This window comes from Helianthus annuus, chromosome 4 (genome assembly GCF_002127325.2).
Source record: "Helianthus annuus cultivar XRQ/B chromosome 4, HanXRQr2.0-SUNRISE, whole genome shotgun sequence".
Classification (NCBI taxonomy): domain Eukaryota; kingdom Viridiplantae; phylum Streptophyta; class Magnoliopsida; order Asterales; family Asteraceae; genus Helianthus; species Helianthus annuus.
This window is the reverse complement of record NC_035436.2, coordinates 41,958,115-41,981,272: the sequence shown is the minus strand read 5'-3', so window position 1 is coordinate 41,981,272 and position 23,158 is coordinate 41,958,115. Positions and strand designations below refer to the sequence as shown.

General features: G+C 41.9%; 1 protein-coding gene and 1 long non-coding RNA gene across 2 annotated transcripts; one reads left to right on the top strand and one right to left on the bottom strand.

Annotated features, from left to right (window-relative positions):
- Positions 1 to 1,600: 1,600 nt before the first annotated feature.
- Positions 1,601 to 3,345, bottom strand: LOC110928771 (12-oxophytodienoate reductase 2). The gene is made up of 5 exons (XM_022171799.2): positions 3,190 to 3,345; positions 2,942 to 3,082; positions 2,732 to 2,862; positions 2,343 to 2,483; positions 1,601 to 2,262 (listed from the first exon to the last, which is right to left on the bottom strand). Exons 1-5 carry the CDS (start codon positions 3,258 to 3,260, stop codon positions 1,670 to 1,672), a joined length of 1,077 nt encoding a protein of 358 aa, XP_022027491.1. The 5' UTR covers positions 3,261 to 3,345; the 3' UTR covers positions 1,601 to 1,669.
- A 1,309-nt stretch (positions 3,346 to 4,654) lies between these two features.
- On the top strand, positions 4,655 to 5,344 carry LOC110927592. The gene is made up of 2 exons (XR_002585743.2): positions 4,655 to 4,973; positions 5,088 to 5,344. It is a non-coding gene; the product is annotated as an uncharacterized LOC110927592 (long non-coding RNA).
- Positions 5,345 to 23,158: the final 17,814 nt, after the last annotated feature.

Sequence of the window (23,158 nt, the reverse complement as noted above, 5' to 3'; positions counted from 1 at the left end):
TTATAAAAAATCAGAAAAATAATATACATGATTATGAACATGATAAAATGATAAATTTATGGTTAATATTTAACAAGTCAAAAGCCCCGATTTTCTAGAAACTAAGAACCCTAATATTAAAAGAGATCAAAATAAGATTCATTTTCCCTTCTATCACAGAAATGGATAGTAGGGTCTTATAGAGCATGAAAAATTAGACGTGTAAGGCTTTGGAATTACCTGATTTGGTGAAGAAATAAAGAAGATATCAATTCACTAAGTTCCAAGCCCTTGCTTTGATCCTTGTCCAAATTCATGAGTTAGAGAGTGGATTAGCAAGTTGTAGATATGGAGATTCGTGAAATATGATAAGGGATGTTGTTTGGTTTTGTGTTTAGGCAAAGATGGACGAATTTGGTGTGATGTTTTGAGTTTTAGGAAGATGAAAATGGTATAATGATTTTGGTTTTCATAGCACCAATTATGTGTTGATTATGTGTAGTCATTAAAACCCACTTAATTGGGACAATAAAGATGCCATAAAGTCGAGAATAAGAAGAGATGAGGACTCGTCAGTTACATATATTGCGATTTGGAAGAAGATGAACCGCAGAGATATGTCGTACATGGTATGTCGTTTAGGTTTTCTTGAAGACAACATAGGTTGTCGTTTGAACCAAGTATGTGGTTTGGTTGAGATTTGCTTATCGTTTGGCCTAGGTTTCAAACGTGGCAGGATATCATTTAAGCATAATTGGTGTTGTTTGGGGAGAGAAGTGATGGGTATCATTTAAGGGAGGTGAGATGTCGTTTAGTTTATTATTAATTAACTAGATAACACAAAATTTCAAATAATAATTCTTAAACGAGCAAATATAGAAATTTGCATTTTTGGTAATAGTTTATTACGATTAGAGTCTGATTTACAAACGGGTCGGGTTTCACTGATCCGTTTGGATGTTACAAAGGGGACACTAGTGTTTTAAGATTAGACGACCATGTTTAGGCCTAATGAAAGTGAGCCACGTGTTGAAAGTGAGAATATTGTTAGTAACACTAGCATACGTTGTCTTAACCGGGTCTGCGCTAGAGAGCCCCCTCGCGCAAAAGATCCCCAATTTAAACCCCTCAATGAGAAACCCCTGTCACCCGGACTCGAACTTGAACATGAACTTGAGACCTGGAGGGGAAAACTCACTCGGGCACACCATAGGTGAAACTTAAATAATGTGAAACTTACGTGGCGCGATAAAACTACACACCATTTGGTCTTATACCAAAATCTTTTGACTCCTAATCTCTTGGCAAAATCAAAAATCAGTTGTCAAAATACACATTATTCTTAGTGCAATTGACACAATTAGATATTAGTGACATTAACATTTATCCTTCTTGATTGGTGTTTCACCTAGTCAGAATTATGTTACGTTTGGACGTCGCTAAGCATTACTAAATCATAAGTTTTGTTTTGTTCTTGGTTATAGTATATGATCATCGAATGCATGTAAAAAAGGTTTTTTTGTCAAACAAACAATAGATTATTGTTGATGATAACTTACATAACTTGTCCATAATTAATTTGAAATGATCAATGTTTACACACCCTGTAAACTGAATTTCACAAGAACATCCAAGACTTCTATGTTAACAGGATCTTCATTTTCTTCCAACTCCTTGGCATTTTCTAGCATTAAATTGTGGTTTCCAAGAACGGATAATCCGTATACCCAACAACAGGATCGCGTGTATAAAAGGTTGACCTGTCATACTTGTTAAGAGGAGCATTAAGCTCAAATCGTTTTGGCAAATCCGGATTAGCCAAAAACAAACGACCATAAGCAACAAGATCGGTTCTGTTTTCAGCCACAGCTTTGTTACCATCTTCCCTGCCATACCCACCAGCAGAAATAAAAGTCCCTTTGAATGCTTTTCTCATAGGGACAAGACTATCAAGGCAATCAACTTTTTCAAATACTGATTTCATCCTAGGTTCCACCATATGGCAGTAAAGAATCTTGAACTCATTCAAAGATTCAGCCATGTAAAGACCTAAAGTTTCCGGATTTGAGTCACCTGATTCCGAGTAGTTTGCAAATGGGGATAATCTTATGCCAACTTTATCTCCTCCAATCTCCTTCATAACAGCATCAACTACTTCAAGAGCAAATCTGCAACGGTTCTCTAGAGAACCACCGTATTCGTCTGTTCTGTCATTAATCTCATCTTTCAAAAATTGGTCGATTAGATAGCCATGAGCCCCATGAATCTCAACCCCATCGAAACCTGAAATATGGTAAATTGATCAATGAGATAGTGAAGGGATTCTAACTCTGATCAAGAACTTATGAGGAACTAACTGTTACCAGCTTCAATTGCATTTCTTGCAGCAACTCTGAAATCATCAACAACAAGCGGAATCTCTTGTGTTGTTAGCTTCTTCGGAGATCGTTGTTGATATGCTAGTTTTTTGTTTGAGGAAGACACAGGGGATTTCCCGTTTGGCACTAACTTAAAAGCATATATGAGAAAAGTATTTACGGTAATAGCTCACCTTTTTTTTGAACGGTGAGAATCTTTAAATGTTGAGAGAGAGAGAGTGAGATCTCACACCCTCCCAAACAGAGGCCCCCAACCCCACTCTGTCTAGACTATGTTGTCTTAACCGGGCCCGCAATGCCTTCATATTTTGGCTAACTGCATTCCCTGGGAAACCATACCACCCACTGTAAACAACAATGGACAAACAGTATACCAGTATCTAAAACCCTTCCAACATGAATTAGCTGACAGAAAAAGATTCTTCCTTTGGAATGAACCGCATCCACAATAGGTTTCCAGCCCTCTACTTGTTCTTTAGTCCATATGCCAGGCATCTCCGGAGACCTTGACAATGATAACATAAACAGATCTTGAGAACCAAAATCAATCAGCCACAATTCAGAAAATTTAGATGTCTCCTTACGTTTGGGAAATGTCAGAGACACCAGCAGCTTCAGCAATAAGAAACCCGCCTTTGGATGTTCTTTGTGAATAATATAAGATCATGGGTGGCTGAGGGACATAGCCCAAGCATCTTTGCCTTGTTAGGGGTGCCAAAACAACTCTGTTTGGCATTTTATAAAACAGTTCATGAACAAGTCATTATAAATGAAACCCAAGGAGTAATTCAGAACAAACGATACATGAGTGTGAGAAGATCAAACAGATTACCTGTGAGAAAGCTCAAATTTCCCCATTTTGTACGGGGTCAGAAGAGAGATTTCACCTTCTTTGTTCGCCATTGTTAAAACTTCTTGAAAGATTTTGAGATCAGAAATAAGACTGAAGTAAGTTCTTCTTAAAGATGCCTGATCCCGTAGGCGCACATGAATCACGTTCACCAGTAAAAGCACCTATTTATAACTATAATTTTAAATAGTAAAAAAATAATTACATTTGTGTATAACTAAAATAATTAATCACTACTAGAAAATACCACTATCTTGACACGCGAATGATGACACGCACTCATCTTATGACATTCAAAAGCATGTGTCACAAAATAAATGTCATGAATTATAAAATCTCATAAATTAATGACACTCTTTTTTGTGTGTCATTCTTTTAGCGTCATAAAAAACAAACATGACACCATCAAAATATGCATGTCATATTTTAATGTCATGTTATATTTTCTAAATTTCTTAAATTAATTCATGACACCCCTTTTTGTGTGTCATTCTTTTAGCGTCATAAAAAGAATAAGAAACCATCAAATTATGTATGTCATGTTTAAGTGTTATATTCTTAAATTATTTTTTATATCAATAGAGTACAACATCATTAATTTAGGTTTTGTAATCTCAGAATGTTTATAGTTAATTCCAACCTCGTTCTGTTGTATCTTGAATACCTTTTCATTTTAATCACAAAATGACAGCAAAAAATGATTAAAAAAAAACTTATGGTCATTGCTGGTTAATTCCATTTATTGAATTGGTCTATAAGACTCGTTAGTGACCTTTTCATTTCAATCCTAAAATGTTAATATAAAATGAAAAAAAAAAATATTTATATATTGTTTGCAAACACATCACAAAATGTGAAAAAAGAAAGTAAAACTAAACATAAAATCAAGTTGAAAAAAAAAACAAAAAATATAAACTTAGATTTACGGTTAACAGGTTGGATAATCGCTATTATATTAATCTGGGTATCCATACCACATTATGACCTTAACTTACACTCTATTGCACTAGATGTAGAACATGAGGAAACCATGAATATTCCGTTCAGTATTATTATCTTGTACGAGTAAACTTGGTATTTATGGACTTTTTAACTTTCCTTATATAGTTTAACTGACTACACGTAAAAAAAAATTATGATGTAACTTCACTTTAAAAAAATATATATTTTTGTTTTTAAAATATCTAAACAATTAATGAAGCTCTTTCTCCAAAATTGTTCATTAAACTTTATACATAAAAAAATTTTAGAATTAGTCGATGGATAATACTTTGTAACTATTGTATGTAACTATAATTTTAAAAAATAGATTATGTTCTTTATATATATATTTAGAGTTAGTTGATGTATAGCATTTAAACATGTAGAACGAGTCTTTTTGTTTATAAAATTCTATAAATTCTGACTTTTTTTAAATAAACTTTCTCTTTCACACTTGTTCCCTCCCATTTTCTACTAGAAAATTTTAAAAATTCCCATGCTAATTTTTCGTTTCCCCCCAAAGACCATGATTTCACCAAAATTTGAAGTTTCCTCTACATCTTCACAACTTCACCGCTCTGCTTTCTCTAGTTGTGTTCTCCACCTCCAAATGGACCCTCTTATTCATCGATGGTCGCCGAAATCTATCACCTGCTAGCCAACCACTGTCGCCTAACAGTCGGGCAGCCTTTTCGTTTCACTCAACGATACTTGTACTATTCTCTACAGTTGCTGCCATGTTACCCAATATTCCCCTCATGTTACCCTCACTTTCATACGGTTAGGTAAGATATTCAGTCTCGGTATTTTTCTCTTTCAATGTATGATTTTTGCTATATCAACATGTTGAAGCCTTGAAGCTAATTGATTATGAGTTTCTCATATAATTTCTTAATTAGGAGCAATGCTTATAGTCGTGTTGTTTCAAAACTAGAAGGTCTAAAGATGCGCACCAACTGCTCGATGAAATGCTTCACCCAAATTATAGAATTATTTTGAGGTTTTAATGGAGCTAGTTCATAAATAAAAGCAAGTTTATTGTTACTTGTATGCTTATTGTGCTATGTAAGTATCTTTGGGTTTGTTGTAAGCATGGGGTTCTTATTGGTTTAGCAAAATTGCATCGTTTTGTTGTAGTCAATTGATATTTTTTTTACTTCATTTGTTTTTATTTATTAATTAGTTGTTTTAAACGTGCAACTTATATTAAGAGGGCTGGCATGAAATATGGGAACAAGCATCATGTTATGCTACAAGGCTAAAAGCAGTTTCATCCATTGAGTTATGCTAACACAAATTCCCTTCTAACTTTGGTGTGAAAGGCAAGCAGCTATTAGCGGTATAGATTTTTTTTTAAATTGAAAGTGTTTTACTTTACTTTTTATATTTTTTCACCCACCTGCTACTCATGTATAAAGTCCCATAAATAAATGATGAAATCTTTACAAGCTAAATGCAAAAAATCAGTTGAAAAGTTTCCAAAGATAGAATTCTATGATTATTTTGTTCAAAGATTTGACTTTTTTTATTCTGTAACAATGTTTTTTTTAACAGCCAATATAATCAATCCCGAGTACTCTCGGGGCACTCACTGGAACAAACGGAGTACTCCGAGATTAACCTGAGTTCACCACCAATTCCGGTGGAAAATCCGGTAACCCACCCTCTCGTAGGAATGACGGTGAAATTACTGGTAAAACCCGTTTTTCTCAAGGATCGAACCCAGGTTTATCTGGGTCTCCTATCATTGCCTACGAGTGCCTCACTCTTCACCAAGTGGAAGTTGAACCTTATCTCCCAGATAAATGCAAGCCTTCATTGGCTATTCTGTAAAAGTATTGTTTTTTTTAATTATAATCAACTCAGTCAACTATTTATATAAATGTTTTTTAAAATACACAATAATTGATTTTCGGGATAACTCGATTTGGCTGACAAGTTTTGGTCATACTAAAAATGTAAAAAGACTTGTTAGGGTGCACGGGGCACATGCGGTGACCCCATGCGGTGAATTCAGTTGCCGTGCGGGTACACCGCCACCATCCAAACTTTACCGTGCGGGGAGTGGGAAGCTTGGTGTGTGCTCACCGATTGAGAGAGAGGAGAGAGAGAGGGTGTGATTGGTTGTTAATGTGGGTCCACCCTTTTTCCACCAGTCATATTTTTTTCTTCTTTTATAAAATAATAATTGTGTGAGTGGAGTGATGCCAACGTTTGAGTGCAAAATGGGGACTTAAGAGGGGAGTTAACGTGGCGCGTGCTGATTGGGTGTGTATAAGAGAGGTCACTCCCCCCTTAGAGGAGTGCCCCCCCACACCCGTACATAACTCTTCTGACTTGGCTCAACAAGATTTGATTTTTCCCCATATTAATGCAGGTAGGTTCATGATGTACATGGCTACTCGAGAAGCCTGGCTTGGTTTATTGTTAACATGGGCCTTGCCGTGGGAAATTGCTTCAAAGAAAATAAGAAAAGTTTTGCCACGAGGTGTCACATTTGGTCTTGGTTGGGGGAAGAGTAGAGGAATACTTGCGAAGATTGGTCGACTTATGCAGCTACCTCTATTGTTAAGTGAAACCATATTTTAGGTGTTGATGAATGTATTGACAAACAATTTTTTTTTTGTTAACGTTAACATATTTGTAATATACTTGACATATGATTATGTAATGGGTTGTTTTGGTATATATATGTGTATTTGTTTTATGAAATAGATTTATTATTTTTGATTATATATGCATCCAGGGTAAATTAGTAATTTTATAAAAAAAACATTTTTTTAACAATTAAAAGCGTGACACACGAAAACAAATGTCATACGTATGTGTCATAAATGCATGTCAAGAACGTGTGTCATTAAAATTGTCATAAAATGAGTGTCATTAAAATGTGTCATAAAATGATTGTCATGAATGTGTGTCATTAAATGTGTGTCATTAAAACATGACACACAAATGCATGTCATGTTAATTTTATGACTCCTCAATCAACGACACGCTTTTGTGTGTCATAACTACCGTTTTATGACGCACAATGTGTGTCAAGAAATGTGTATTTTCTAGTAGTGAATGTATGTCATAAATAATAAAAAAGAGCCAAGCTCAGGCTTTAGAATTGGAGCTTGACACAATTCGAGCTCGACCTTAAGCTTTGTTAAGTTATATTGAGTCAAAGATCCTTGTAGCTGATGTACAAAACCAATTTTCTACTAAAGGGGATGTTAACCGCTAATTATTGAATTTAAAGTACTTAGTGCCTATAAAGGTGGAAGAGCACGCTCGGGTACTACTTTCCTCGAGTGGTCACCACAACGGTACACCGCCGTTGGTGCTAGGGGTGTTCAAGATCATCTGAATCCAAATCCAATTTATCGGATTATCGAAATCCGAATTATCCTTCGGATAATCCGAATTTTCCGGATAGTGATTTCCGAATCCGATATCCGTTTTTTTAATATAATGTGAATGCTATATAAATACCATTATAGAATTAAAACCTAACCCTAATCCTTTTTCTATCAGCCACTCATTCACTCACCCCCACGACTCACTTTCAATATCCAGGTCTGTGAGCAACTGAGCATCTAAAAATCAAGATCTGAACAAGATACGAATAATCAAAATACCAACACTGAAGGTCGAGATCTGAAAATCAAAAGGTTTGTTTCCACTTTCCAATATTGAATCTGATTTGTTATCTTGTTCCACCGAAAGCTTATATACAATTTCTTACAGTTTTTAGTTCAAATTTATACGATTTGTTTAACTTATATACAATTTGTTACAGTTTTTAGTTCAAATTTATACGAACATCAACGGTTTATTTTACTTATATACGATTTCTTACAGTTTCATCACAGTTATATACGATTTCGATTTGTTTCGAGATGGGTTCATTTCGATTTGTTTGTGTTGATACACTTTGTGTGGACGCGACTCGGCTCGGTTCGACTCGGCTCGGTTCGACTTGGTATCGACTCGGTTAGGTCCGGCTCAAGCCCGATGTCACGACATTCCTCCGTCGTGCGCCCTAGAGTTCGACACGCGAAGCACGGAGAGCCGCGGCTTTTCCCGCCGACACATCACCATGACATCACCTTAGTGATGTCATGATGATGTCACTATTTTGTCTTATGTGAGAATTGTGAATTCATAAAAACAAATGACGAAACAATTTCGTCAACCTTGTAGTGGTTTGTCCCAGTTTCGTCGTGTGTTGGGCTTCTTCAGGCCCAGTGTCTGACCCAAATGTGTTTCGTTGAGTCCTTTGTGTTTCGTCATAGTCTGTGTCTGTTTTAGTATAAATAGGTCTCATAGTTTCTGTGTGAAACTTTGAGATGAGAGACCTGTGAGACTTAGTGAAACTCTCTAAACATTGTTTGTATATGTTTCGGGTTGTACTCATCCCTAATCAATAGATATTGAATCTTTTTGTTACGCGTGTTCTTGTTTTACACTTTGTTTGGTTTGCACCGTCACGGGGATTCCGCACCCGTTACCGTGTTTGTGATAAACAAGGATAGGTTTTCGTTATCGATCCACCGGAAAAACGGGACCTACAATTCGTATCAGAGCTTTGGCTCTAATCCTTGTTTAAAACCAAACAAGTTTCGGTTTTTATCGAGTTGTTCTTGAAAAACCCATATATTTATTTTCTGAAAAAGTAGCTAAAATCAGTGAAAACCTTGTTGTTTTGCCAAAAGTTTTATCAAAAACCTTGTTAAATTGATTGTTCTTGTGGTACACCGGGTTTTTAGTAAAAGTTTTGTGCATTTTCGGGTTTTCAGAAAATTGTTCGGTCACTGGAAAGTTCAAATCTTCATCGTGTTCTTCAGTTATACTCAAAGGGTTCTTCATATTTCACTTTTTGATCTTTAAAAGTAATTTGTGAAAGTTGTTTGTTGTTGAGAACTGTGAAAAAGGATTAAAATATTAATAAACTTTATTGGTTGGTGAGTTTGGGAATGGTGTAGCCGAAAGCATGTGACAACTCGAACTTTAGACCTACTTTGTGTAACGTATGTGAACGTTTTATAATTATATGCGAACCTTATTTATTGAACGTTATGTTGTTATGTGCTTTGTGTATTATGTGTGTGTATGCTAATCGAGCCCAAACCGCACAACCATTCCTTGAGCGCACAAGCCAGTTGGGCTTATCCTTGTACGCGGACCCTTAGGGCAGCCTAAGTGGGTTCGGCCCACTTCCCCTAGCCGATTTACCCTTAGAATGTTTGTGACATCCTCACAACTTGCAAAAACATTACCACACACACAAGTCACAAAACCCTAGCTCCCTCTTCTCTCCTTCGAAGCCGACGGCACCAAGATTACAAGTTGGATCAATTCTTGTTCACCCTCTTTGATATCGGTTAGTGTTTGATATTGATATCTTGTTAAATGATGTTGTGATTACATGATTTTATTAAAACCGATTAGGATCGTATATGTGATATTAAGCTAAACCGATTTGATGTTGCCATGCCTTGCATGCGAGTTGATGATGTTTGATTGCTGTTGATGTTCTTGCTAATTGGATCGCTTAAATGTCATGTATGATTTACATAAGGATTGATGATCTTGTGATATTACCGAATAAATAAGCAATCGGCTGTGATATGAATTGAACCCGAATGTTATGTGTAAAGTTCTAGGGTTAATTCAATTAAATGGTATGGAATAGATTAGTGTTCATGTCTTGTTCGATTAGGGTTCATGTGATTTGGATGTAACAACCATGTTTTGATCGATGATTGCTAGATAGAAACTGTTAATTGATTTTTTAGTAAACTTGGAAACCTTGAATTAGTGTAACCGATTTGCTTGAATTATGGAAGTTGGTTAATCAATCGCACAAGAGTAAATACACAAGCCCACTCGTACAAGGTCTCTTGGTCGCACAAGAGGCCCATTCGCACAAGGTGGCCCGATCGCACAAGTGCATTGCACAAACGTATAATACACATGGCACTGCTTAGCTTTTGTATGATCGCACAACGCCCGGTGGATCGCACAAGTAGTGCTGATCGCACAAGGGGTTGGGCCACACACTTTTATGAAATTATGTTATTTGACCGAGCAAGCCCAAGGCCCACTCGCATAAGGCCGGTTTATGTTGTCTGGGCCGGATGGTTATTGGGCTGGACTTGATCGCAAAAGGTTAACCAGGTCGCACAAGGTTAACTGGGCCGCACTAGTTAATTCTATTTTGTTTGCTTGGGCTGAGAGTCTTATGTGAACTTCTTTACTGTTGGGCCGATGACATGGGCTGGGTATTAGAGATGATCGCACAAGATGTTAATGTGTTATTTGGGCCGTAATGTGTTAAACTGATTTCTTGTATGTTGGGCCGAGGGATTTGTTGGGCTTGGACATTGAATCGCACAAGATGGTTGGGCTCGCACAAGCTCAATGGCCCAACCATCCGACTCGCACAAGTTGAGAATGTTATGTTATGATTTCTACGTGGTTTGCCATGATCAATACATGTTAGTAACGTGTTAACGTGTATGAAACATACGTGCATTATTTAAGTCAAAACCTGACTCGTATGGTAACCCTGTTAGGACGAGGTTGACCACTTTAGTTCAAGAACCTTTTATTGTGTATCTGCCGAGCAAACCAAGGTGAGTTCACACAGCCAAGGCATGGGATTCCCGGGTTGGGAATTGGGTTGGAATGTTTGATATGGAATGATTACTCGTACTTACGCAACCACTAGACTACAGACCATCGTCCTCAGGATAGTCAGGACACTTACGTAAAACCTGCGTAAACTAGTATCTGCCATTGTCTCCCGGGTCGGGAGGACACTTACGTAAATCCTGCGTAACCTAATACCCACTACTGTCTTCCGGGTCGGAAGGACACTTACGTAAATCCTGCGCAAACCCCTCACGTACCACTGTCCTCGGGGAAGGGCACTCACGTAAATCCTGCGTGACCTTGTACGTATTCCTGTTCTCAGATTAAGAAGAACACATGGTTGCAAATAGTCTAGTAAGTACCATAATGGGAAGCCCCCATTATAAAGGATAAACGTGAGAATCCCTCACCAGTAGTATATACTTGTATGGGAAGCCCCCACTAGATGAACATACGCATTACTAATACGAACTTACTTTCTGTGAACTCGCTCAACTAGTTGTTGATTATGTGCTGCATGCCTTGCAGGACCTTAGGTACATTATGGAGCTTGCACAAGGAGGAGCAGGTCGTTGTGGGCAAATGGATCGTGATTACCTATGTTATTACATACATTAATACTTATGATTGGGTTTTTACATTAATGCTTCCGCTATACTTAACTATGTTGGTTTTGATAAACACCTTTCGTATTGATGGATAACTTTTACTATATATTTACATGTTCAATATGATTGGTGGCTTGATCCTGGTCAGTGATGCTCCCAAGCGGTGATACTCCGCAGGTGGATTTTGGGGGTGTGACAGATTGGTATCAGAGCCATTGGTTATAGAGAACTTGGTTTTAATATGGGAAAACGTTTTATTAAAACTAGACTATAACCAGAACAGTGCTCTCAACGATCCACAACGACGCTTCGCTCCACGTGCAAGACTCGACATTCTAGGTAATAAAGTTTATGTTTATTGCCTGTTTGCTAGAACTGCTTAGAACTTTGCTCGCATTACGCTTAGATACACATGACTTTATTACATGAGAATACCTACGTGCTTACGCTTTTCTGTCATCGTCCTATTCGCGAACCACTCTCACTTACGTTACTTTTACTATGAAGATCATGTCTGGACGAATTAACATGACGCAAGCCCAGCTAGAGGCTCTCGTTCAAGCTCAAGTTGCTGCGGCACTTGCAGCTGCACAAGCAGGTAGTATATCCTGTAGTCATAGCTTACACTAGGATCTTTAGATCCTACACTCCTAAACTAGCCTTTGTATTTAAACTTTGCCCTATTCGTACACAATAGGTCAACCAGCGCAGCAGCAAGTTTGCACCTTTAAGAACTTCATGGACTGTCGTCCAAGTACTTTCAGCGGCACAGAGGGGGCAGTGGGACTCCTCCACTGTTTTGAAAAGCTCGAGTCTGTGTTCGAGATGTGTGAATGCCCTGAGGCTCGCAGGGTGAAACACGCCACTGGCACGCTAGAAGGAATAGCACTAACTTGGTGGAACGCCCAAGTTCAGATCTTAGGGTTGGCAGCTGCTAACGCCACACCCTGGAACGAATTCAAGGAACTTATCAAGCGTGAGTACTGCACAAGGGACGATATCCACAAGCTGGAAAATGAGTTTTATCACTTGAAGATGACGGGGTCAGAGATAGAAGCTTACACGAAGCGATCGAACGAACTGGCTATTTTGTGTCCTACCATGGTAGACCCTCCGATCAAGCGCATCGAGTTGTACCTCAAGGGTCTAGCCTCAGAAATTCTAAGCCATGTTACATCGGCTAACCTCGACAATATCCAAGACATCCAGCGTCTTGCTCATCGCCTCACGGATCAGGCGGTGGAACAGAACAAGTTGCCCAAACGCATCAGTGCTACCACTTCAGCCGCTACTCCCACTACACCCAGTGACAACAAAAGAAAGTGGGATGGGGATTCTAGCAAAGGTTCAGCAACAGTTCAATCTCAAGCTCAGCAGCAAAAGACTGACCACTACCAGAGTCCTAGTCAGCAATCCTCTGGTGGTCATAGACAGAGAAGGTATCAAGGGTTTCACCCCAAGTGTCACAACTGCAACAGACATCACAGCGGCCAGTGCAACAAGGGTCGTTGTCAAAGATGTCTCAAGATGGGTCACGAGGCCAAAGACTGTAGGAGCCCACGGCCTGCAAATCAGAACCAGCAACCGCAACAACCAGCTCCACAGAACCCGCAGCAGCAGCAGCAGCCACAGCGTGGAAACCGGGGATGTTTCCAGTGTGGGGCTGAAGGTCATTTCAAACGCGACTATCCTCAACTGAACCAGAACCAGAATCGCAACAACAATAACCAGGGCAACGGGAACAACAACAACGGGGGAAACAACAACAACAATGGCAAAGAGGCAAGGGGTCGAGCTTTCGTGTTAGGACGAGGAGATGCAATGAACGATCCCAATGTGGTTATGGGTAAGTTTCTCCTTGACGATATATATGTTACTGTTTTATTTGATTCGGGTGCGGATACAAGTTATATTTCTGTGAAAGCCAGTAAATTGTTAAAACGTACATCAACACCCCTAAACACCAAACACGTCGTAGAACTAGCTAATGGTAAGAGTTTAGAAGCCACGCAAATAGTCAAGGGTTGTAGTATTGTCTTAGCCGGTCAAGTTTTCTCCATCGACATTATTCCCATAGTCTTGGGAAGCTTTGATATCGTTATTGGGATGGATTGGTTATCCTAACATCAGGCAGAGATCTTATGCAGTGAGAAGATCATTCGTATTCCACGTTCTGGTCAAGAACCCCTCGAATTTCAAGGTGACAGGAGTGGTGCAGTGGTAGGCATCATCTCTTTCTTGAAGGCTCAGAAGTGTCTGCGGAAGGGCCACACCGCAATCTTGGCACTCGTTTCGGATGCATCAGTGAAGAAAAAGAAATTGGAGGATATTCCAGTTGTACGTGACTACCCTCAGGTGTTTCCTGAAGACTTACCTGGCTTACCGCCTCATCGTCAGGTCGAATTTCAAATCGAGCTCGCTCCAGGAGCAGCACCCATAGCTCGCGCACCGTATCGTCTAGCTCCATCAGAATTGGAAGAACTTTCAAAGCAACTACAAGAGCTCTTGGATAAGGGCTTTATTCGTCCAAGCTCTTCGCCTTGGGGAGCTCCAGTGTTATTTGTGAAAAAGAAGGATGGCACTTTCAGATTGTGCATCGACTACCGTGAACTGAACAAGGTGACGGTGAAGAACCGTTATCCTCTTCCATGCATAGATGATTTATTCGACCAGTTGCAAGGGTCGTGCTACTATTCGAAGATAGACCTGAGGTCAGGGTATCATCAGCTGAGAGTCCGGGATGAGGACATCTCCAAGACAGCATTTAGAACTCGCTACGGTCACTACGAGTTCCTTGTCATGCCGTTCGGGTTAACGAACGCGCCTGCCATATTTATGGACCTTATGAACAGGGTGTGCAAACCCTATCTTGACAAGTTTGTCATTGTCTTCATCGACGACATTCTGATCTACTCCAAGAGTCAGGAGGAACACGAGCAGCATCTACGCCTTATTTTGGAACTCCTACGGAAGGAACAGCTGTACGCTAAGTTTTCGAAATGCGACTTCTGGCTTCGTGAAGTCCACTTCTTAGGCCACGTAGTGAACAAGGATGGGATCCATGTCGATCCATCCAAGGTAGACTCGATCAGAAACTGGCCTGCACCACGTACGCCAACGGAAATACGCCAATTCTTGGGTTTGGTAGGTTATTACAGACGGTTTATCAAGGATTTCTCAAAGATTGCTCAGCCGCTTACGCTACTGACACAGAAGGGTGTCACCTACCGATGGGGAGATCCCCAGGAGACTGCTTTTCAGCACTTAAAGGATAGACTTTGCAGTGCACCTATCCTCTCTTTGCCAGAGGGCACAGATGACTTCGTGGTTTATTGTGATGCATCCATCCAGGGTCTTGGATGTGTGTTAATGCAGCGCGACAGGGTCATTGCTTACGCTTCGCGCCAACTTAAGATTCATGAACGGAACTACACGACGCACGATTTAGAGCTGGGAGCTGTAGTTTTCGCGCTTAAGATATGGCGACACTACCTGTACGGTACCAGGTGCACGATTTACACCGATCACAGGAGTCTCGAGCATATTCTTAAGCAGAAGGATTTGAACATGCGTCAACGACGATGGGTTGAAGTACTGAACGATTACGAATGCGCCATCAAGTACCATCCAGGCAAAGCCAACGTTGTGGCTGATGCCCTCAGTCGGAAAGACACTCTACCACGGCGCGTGCGAGCGCTACAGCTTACGATTCAGTCTAGCCTCCCTACACAGATACGAGATGCTCAGGCAGAAGCATTGAAACCAGAAAACGTCAGGGCTGAGGCCCTACGCGGCTCACGACAACGAATGGAACAGAAGGCAGACGGCGCCTACTATGTAACGGGGCGTATTTGGGTCCCACTTTTTGGCGGTTTACGCGAGCTGGTAATGGATGAAGCTCACAAGTCTCGCTACTCGGTACATCCAGGGTCGGACAAAATGTACCACGATATCAGGACTACTTATTGGTGGCCTAGCATGAAGGCCCACATCGCTACGTACGTTGGAAAATGCTTGACCTGTGCGAGAGTCAAGGTTGAATATCAGAAACCAGCAGGTCTACTTCAGCAACCCAAGATACCGCAATGGAAATGGGAAGAAATTTCCATGGATTTCGTTACGGGCTTACCCAGATCCCAGCGTGGGAATGATAATATATGGGTGATCATGGATCGACTCACCAAGTCTGCACACTTCCTAGCTATAAAGGAAACGGATAAGTTCTCCACTCTCGCAGACATCTATCTTAAAGAAGTTGTTTCGAGGCACGAGGTGCCCACCTCCATCATTTCGGATCGCGATGCACGATTCACGTCAGAACTATGGCAAGCGATGCACAAATCTTTCGGCTCACGATTAGACATGAGCACAGCATATCACCCTCAGACGGATGGACAGTCTGAGCGAACGATTCAAACTCTTGAAGACATGCTTCGGGCATGCGTTATCGATTTCGGCAACGACTGGGAAAAGCATCTCCCTTTGGTGGAGTTCTCATATAATAACAGTTATCACACCAGCATACAAGCCGCTCCATTCGAGGCATTGTACGGGCGTAAATGCCGGTCACCTCTCTGTTGGGCAGAGGTGGGGGATAGTCAGATTACGGGTCCAGAGATTGTAGTGGACGCCACAGAAAAGATTTCACAGATACGACAACGCATGGCGGCAGCACGCGACCGTCAGAAAGCCTACGCGGACAAGCGTAGAAAGCCTTTGGAATTTCAGGTCGGGGACCCGGTTTTACTTAAAGTCTCACCCTGGAAGGGTGTGGTTCGTTTTGGCAAACGGGGCAAACTGAATCCGCGGTATGTCGGACCATTCGAAATCATAGAGAAGATAGGCAAGGTAGCCTACAAGCTAAACCTACCAGCTGAACTCGGTGCAGTTCACAATGTCTTTCACGTGTCGAATCTGAAGAAGTGCCTATCAGATGAGACCCTTATCATTCCTTTTAAGGAACTCACTATCGACGAGCGGTTGCAGTTCGTCGAGGAGCCAGTTGAAATCACGGACCGGGATGTGAAGGTCCTCAAAAACAAGAGAATCCCTCTTGTTCGAGTACGTTGGAACTCCAAACGTGGCCCAGAGTACACCTGGGAACGCGAAGACAGGATGACAGAAAAGTACCCCCAGTTATTCGGAAACAATGCAACCACTACTGAGGCTGAAGCTACTACTTCGGAATTTCGGGACGAAATTCCAGATCAACGGGGGGAGGATGTGACACCCCAGGAAAAACCAGTGAACGATTGAACTTACCTAGCTTCCTCAGTGAGTGCGTACCAAATTTCGGGACGAAAATTCTTTTTAGTTGGGGATAATGTGACAACTCGAACTTTAGACCTACTTTGTGTAACGTATGTGAACGTTTTATAATTATATGCGAACCTTATTTATTGAACGTTATGTTGTTATGTGCTTTGTGTATTATGTGTGTGTATGCTAATCGAGCCCAAACCGCACAACCATTCCTTGAGCGCACAAGCCAGTTGGGCTTATCCTTGTACGCGGACCCTTAGGGCAGCCCAAGTGGGTTCGGCCCACTTCCCCTAGCCGATTTACCCTTAGAATGTTTGTGACATCCTCACAACTTGCAAAAACATTACCACACACACAAGTCACAAAACCCTAGCTCCCTCTTCTCTCCTTCGAAGCCGACGGCACCAAGATTACAAGTTGGATCAATTCTTGTTCACCCTCTTTGATATCGGTTAGTGTTTGATATTGATATCTTGTTAAATGATGTTGTGATTACATGATTTTATTAAAACCGATTAGGATCGTATATGTGATATTAAGCTAAACCGATTTGATGTTGCCATGCCTTGCATGCGAGTTGATGATGTTTGATTGCTGTTGATGTTCTTGCTAATTGGATCGCTTAAATGTCATGTATGATTTACATAAGGATTGATGATCTTGTGATATTACCGAATAAATAAGCAATCGGCTGTGATATGAATTGAACCCGAATGTTATGTGTAAAGTTCTAGGGTTAATTCAATTAAATGGTATGGAATAGATTAGTGTTCATGTCTTGTTCGATTAGGGTTCATGTGATTTGGATGTAACAACCATGTTTTGATCGATGATTGCTAGATAGAAACTGTTAATTGATTTTTTAGTAAACTTGGAAACCTTGAATTAGTGTAACCGATTTGCTTGAATTATGGAAGTTGGTTAATCAATCGCACAAGAGTAAATACACAAGCCCACTCGTACAAGGTCTCTTGGTCGCACAAGAGGCCCATTCGCACAAGGTGGCCCGATCGCACAAGTGCATTGCACAAACGTATAATACACATGGCACTGCTTAGCTTTTGTATGATCGCACAACGCCCGGTGGATCGCACAAGTAGTGCTGATCGCACAAGGGGTTGGGCCACACACTTTTATGAAATTATGTTATTTGACCGAGCAAGCCCAAGGCCCACTCGCATAAGGCCGGTTTATGTTGTCTGGGCTGGATGGTTATTGGGCTGGACTTGATCGCAAAAGGTTAACCAGGTCGCACAAGGTTAACTGGGCCGCACTAGTTAATTCTATTTTGTTTGCTTGGGCTGAGAGTCTTATGTGACCTTCTTTACTGTTGGGCCGATGACATGGGCTGGGTATTAGAGATGATCGCACAAGATGTTAATGTGTTATTTGGGCCGTAATGTGTTAAACTGATTTCTTGTATGTTGGGCCGAGGGATTTGTTGGGCTTGGACATTGAATCACACAAGATGGTTGGGCTCGCACAAGCTCAATGGCCCAACCATCCGACTCGCACAACTTGAGAATGTTATGTTATGATTTCTACGTGGTTTGCCATGATCAATACATGTTAGTAACGTGTTAACGTGTATGAAACATACGTGCATTATTTAAGTCAAAACCTGACTCGTATGGTAACCCTGTTAGGACGAGGTTGACCACTTTAGTTCAAGAACCTTTTATTGTGTATCTGCCGAGCAAACCAAGGTGAGTTCACACAGCCAAGGCATGGGATTCCCGGGTTGGGAATTGGGTTGGAATGTTTGATATGGAATGATTACTCGTACTTACGCAACCACTAGACTACAGACCATCGTCCTCAGGATAGTCAGGACACTTACGTAAAACCTGCGTAAACTAGTATCTGCCATTGTCTCCCGGGTCGGGAGGACACTTACGTAAATCCTGCGTAACCTAATACCCACTACTGTCTTCCGGGTCGGAAGGACACTTACGTAAATCCTGCGCAAACCCCTCACGTACCACTGTCCTCGGGGAAGGGCACTCACGTAAATCCTGCGTGACCTTGTACGTATTCCTGTTCTCAGATTAAGAAGAACACATGGTTGCAAATAGTCTAGTAAGTACCATAATGGGAAGCCCCCATTATAAAGGATAAACGTGAGAATCCCTCACCAGTAGTATATACTTGTATGGGAAGCCCCCACTAGATGAACATACGCATTACTAATACGAACTTACTTTCTGTGAACTCGCTCAACTAGTTGTTGATTATGTGCTGCATGCCTTGCAGGACCTTAGGTACATTATGGAGCTTGCACAAGGAGGAGCAGGTCGTTGTGGGCAAATGGATCGTGATTACCTATGTTATTACATACATTAATACTTATGATTGGGTTTTTACATTAATGCTTCCGCTATACTTAACTATGTTGGTTTTGATAAACACCTTTCGTATTGATGGATAACTTTTACTATATATTTACATGTTCAATATGATTGGTGGCTTGATCCTGGTCAGTGATGCTCCCAAGCGGTGATACTCCGCAGGTGGATTTTGGGGGTGTGACAGATTGGTATCAGAGCCATTGGTTATAGAGAACTTGGTTTTAATATGGGAAAACGTTTTATTAAAACTAGACTATAACCAGAACAGTGCTCTCAACGATCCACAACGACGCTTCGCTCCACGTGCAAGACTCGACATTCTAGGTAATAAAGTTTATGTTTATTGCCTGTTTGCTAGAACTGCTTAGAACTTTGCTCGCATTACGCTTAGATACACATGACTTTATTACATGAGAATACCTACGTGCTTACGCTTTTCTGTCATCGTCCTATTCGCGAACCACTCTCACTTACGTTACTTTTACTATGAAGATCATGTCTGGACGAATTAACATGACGCAAGCCCAGCTAGAGGCTCTCGTTCAAGCTCAAGTTGCTGCGGCACTTGCAGCTGCACAAGCAGGTAGTATATCCTGTAGTCATAGCTTACACTAGGATCTTTAGATCCTACACTCCTAAACTAGCCTTTGTATTTAAACTTTGCCCTATTCGTACAAAATAGGTCAACCAGCGCAGCAGCAAGTTTGCACCTTTAAGAACTTCATGGACTGTCGTCCAAGTACTTTCAGCGGCACAGAGGGGGCAGTGGGACTCCTCCACTGTTTTGAAAAGCTCGAGTCTGTGTTCGAGATGTGTGAATGCCCTGAGGCTCGCAGGGTGAAATACGCCACTGGCACGCTAGAAGGAATAGCACTAACTTGGTGGAACGCCCAAGTTCAGATCTTAGGGTTGGCAGCTGCTAACGCCACACCCTGGAACGAATTCAAGGAACTTATCAAGCGTGAGTACTGCACAAGGGACGATATCCACAAGCTGGAAAATGAGTTTTATCACTTGAAGATGACGGGGTCAGAGATAGAAGCTTACACGAAGCGATCGAACGAACTGGCTATTTTGTGTCCTACCATGGTAGACCCTCCGATCAAGCGCATCGAGTTGTACCTCAAGGGTCTAGCCTCAGAAATTCTGAGCCATGTTACATCGGCTAACCTCGACAATATCCAAGACATCCAGCGTCTTGCTCATAGCCTCACGGATCAGGCGGTGGAACAGAACAAGTTGCCCAAACGCATCAGTGCTACCACTTCAGCCGCTACCCCACTACACCCAGTGACAACAAAAGAAAGTGGGATGGGGATTCTAGCAAAGGTTCAGCAACAGTTCAATCTCAAGCTCAGCAGCAAAAGACTGACCACTACCAGAGTCCTAGTCAGCAATCCTCTGGTGGTCATAGACAGAGAAGGTATCAAGGGTTTCACCCCAAGTGTCACAACTGCAACAGACATCACAGCGGCCAGTGCAACAAGGGTCGTTGTCAAAGATGTCTCAAGATGGGTCACGAGGCCAAAGACTGTAGGAGCCCACGGCCTGCAAATCAGAACCAGCAACCGCAACAACCAGCTCCACAGAACCCGCAGCAGCAGCAGCAGCCACAGCGTGGAAACCGGGGATGTTTCCAGTGTGGGGCTGAAGGTCATTTCAAACGCGACTATCCTCAACTGAACCAGAACCAGAATCGCAACAACAATAACCAGGGCAACGGGAACAACAACAACGGGGGAAACAACAACAACAATGGCAAAGAGGCAAGGGGTCGAGCTTTCGTGTTAGGACGAGGAGATGCAATGAACGATCCCAATGTGGTTATGGGTAAGTTTCTCCTTGACGATATATATGTTACTGTTTTATTTGATTTGGGTGCGGATACAAGTTATATTTCTGTGAAAGCCAGTAAATTGTTAAAACGTACATCAACACCCCTAAACACCAAACACGTCGTAGAACTAGCTAATGGTAAGAGTTTAGAAGCCACGCAAATAGTCAAGGGTTGTAGTATTGTCTTAGCCGGTCAAGTTTTCTCCATCGACCTTATTCCCATAGTCTTGGGAAGCTTTGATATCGTTATTGGGATGGATTGGTTATCCCAACATCAGGCAGAGATCTTATGCAGTGAGAAGATCATTCGTATTCCACGTTCTGGTCAAGAACCCCTCGAAGTTCAAGGTGACAGGAGTGGTGCAGTGGTAGGCATCATCACTTTCTTGAAGGCTCAGAAGTGTCTGCGGAAGGGCCACACCGCAATCTTGGCACTCGTTTCGGATGCATCAGTGAAGGAAAAGAAATTGGAGGATATTCCAGTTGTACGTGACTACCCTCAGGTGTTTCCTGAAGACTTACCTGGCTTACCGCCTCATCGTCAGGTCGAATTTCAAATCGAGCTCGCTCCAGGAGCAGCACCCATAGCTCGCGCACCGTATCGTCTAGCTCCATCAGAATTGGAAGAACTTTCAAAGCAACTACAAGAGCTCTTGGATAAGGGCTTTATTCGTCCAAGCTCTTCGCCTTGGGGAGCTCCAGTGTTATTTGTGAAAAAGAAGGATGGCACTTTCAGATTGTGCATCGACTACCGTGAACTGAACAAGGTGACGGTGAAGAACCGTTATCCTCTTCCATGCATAGATGATTTATTCGACCAGTTGCAAGGGTCGTGCTACTATTCGAAGATAGACCTGAGGTCAGGGTATCATCAGCTGAGAGTCCGGGATGAGGACATCTCCAAGACAGCATTTAGAACTCGCTACGGTCACTACGAGTTCCTTGTCATGCCGTTCGGGTTAACGAACGCGCCTGCCATATTTATGGACCTTATGAACAGGGTGTGCAAACCCTATCTTGACAAGTTTGTCATTGTCTTCATCGACGACATTCTGATCTACTCCAAGAGTCAGGAGGAACACGAGCAGCATCTACGCCTTATTTTGGAACTCCTACGGAAGGAACAGCTGTACGCTAAGTTTTCGAAATGCGACTTCTGGCTTCGTGAAGTCCACTTCTTAGGCCACGTAGTGAACAAGGATGGGATCCATGTCGATCCATCCAAGGTAGACTCGATCAGAAACTGGCCTGCACCACGTACGCCAACGGAAATACGCCAATTCTTGGGTTTGGTAGGTTATTACAGACGGTTTATCAAGGATTTCTCAAAGATTGCTCAGCCGCTTACGCTACTGACACAGAAGGGTGTCACCTACCGATGGGGAGATCCCCAGGAGACTGCTTTTCAGCACTTAAAGGATAGACTTTGCAGTGCACCTATCCTCTCTTTGCCAGAGGGCACAGATGACTTCGTGGTTTATTGTGATGCATCCATCCAGGGTCTTGGATGTGTGTTAATGCAGCGCGACAGGGTCATTGCTTACGCTTCGCGCCAACTTAAGATTCATGAACGGAACTACACGACGCACGATTTAGAGCTGGGAGCTGTAGTTTTCGCGCTTAAGATATGGCGACACTACCTGTACGGTACCAGGTGCACGATTTACACCGATCACAGGAGTCTCGAGCATATTCTTAAGCAGAAGGATTTGAACATGCGTCAACGACGATGGGTTGAAGTACTGAACGATTACGAATGCGCCATCAAGTACCATCCAGGCAAAGCCAACGTTGTGGCTGATGCCCTCAGTCGGAAAGACACTCTACCACGGCGCGTGCGAGCGCTACTGCTTACGATTCAGTCTAGCCTCCCTACACAGATACGAGATGCTCAGGCAGAAGCATTGAAACCAGAAAACGTCAGGGCTGAAGCCCTACGCGGCTCACGACAACGAATGGAACAGAAGGCAGACGGCGCCTACTATGTAACGGGGCGTATTTGGGTCCCACTTTTTGGCGGTTTACGCGAGCTGGTAATGGATGAAGCTCACAAGTCTCGCTACTCGGTACATCCAGGGTCGGACAAAATGTACCACGATATCAGGACTACTTATTGGTGGCCTAGCATGAAGGCCCACATCGCTACGTACGTTGGAAAATGCTTGACCTGTGCGAGAGTCAAGGTTGAATATCAGAAACCAGCGGGTCTACTTCAGCAACCCAAGATACCGCAATGGAAATGGGAAGAAATTTCCATGGATTTCGTTACGG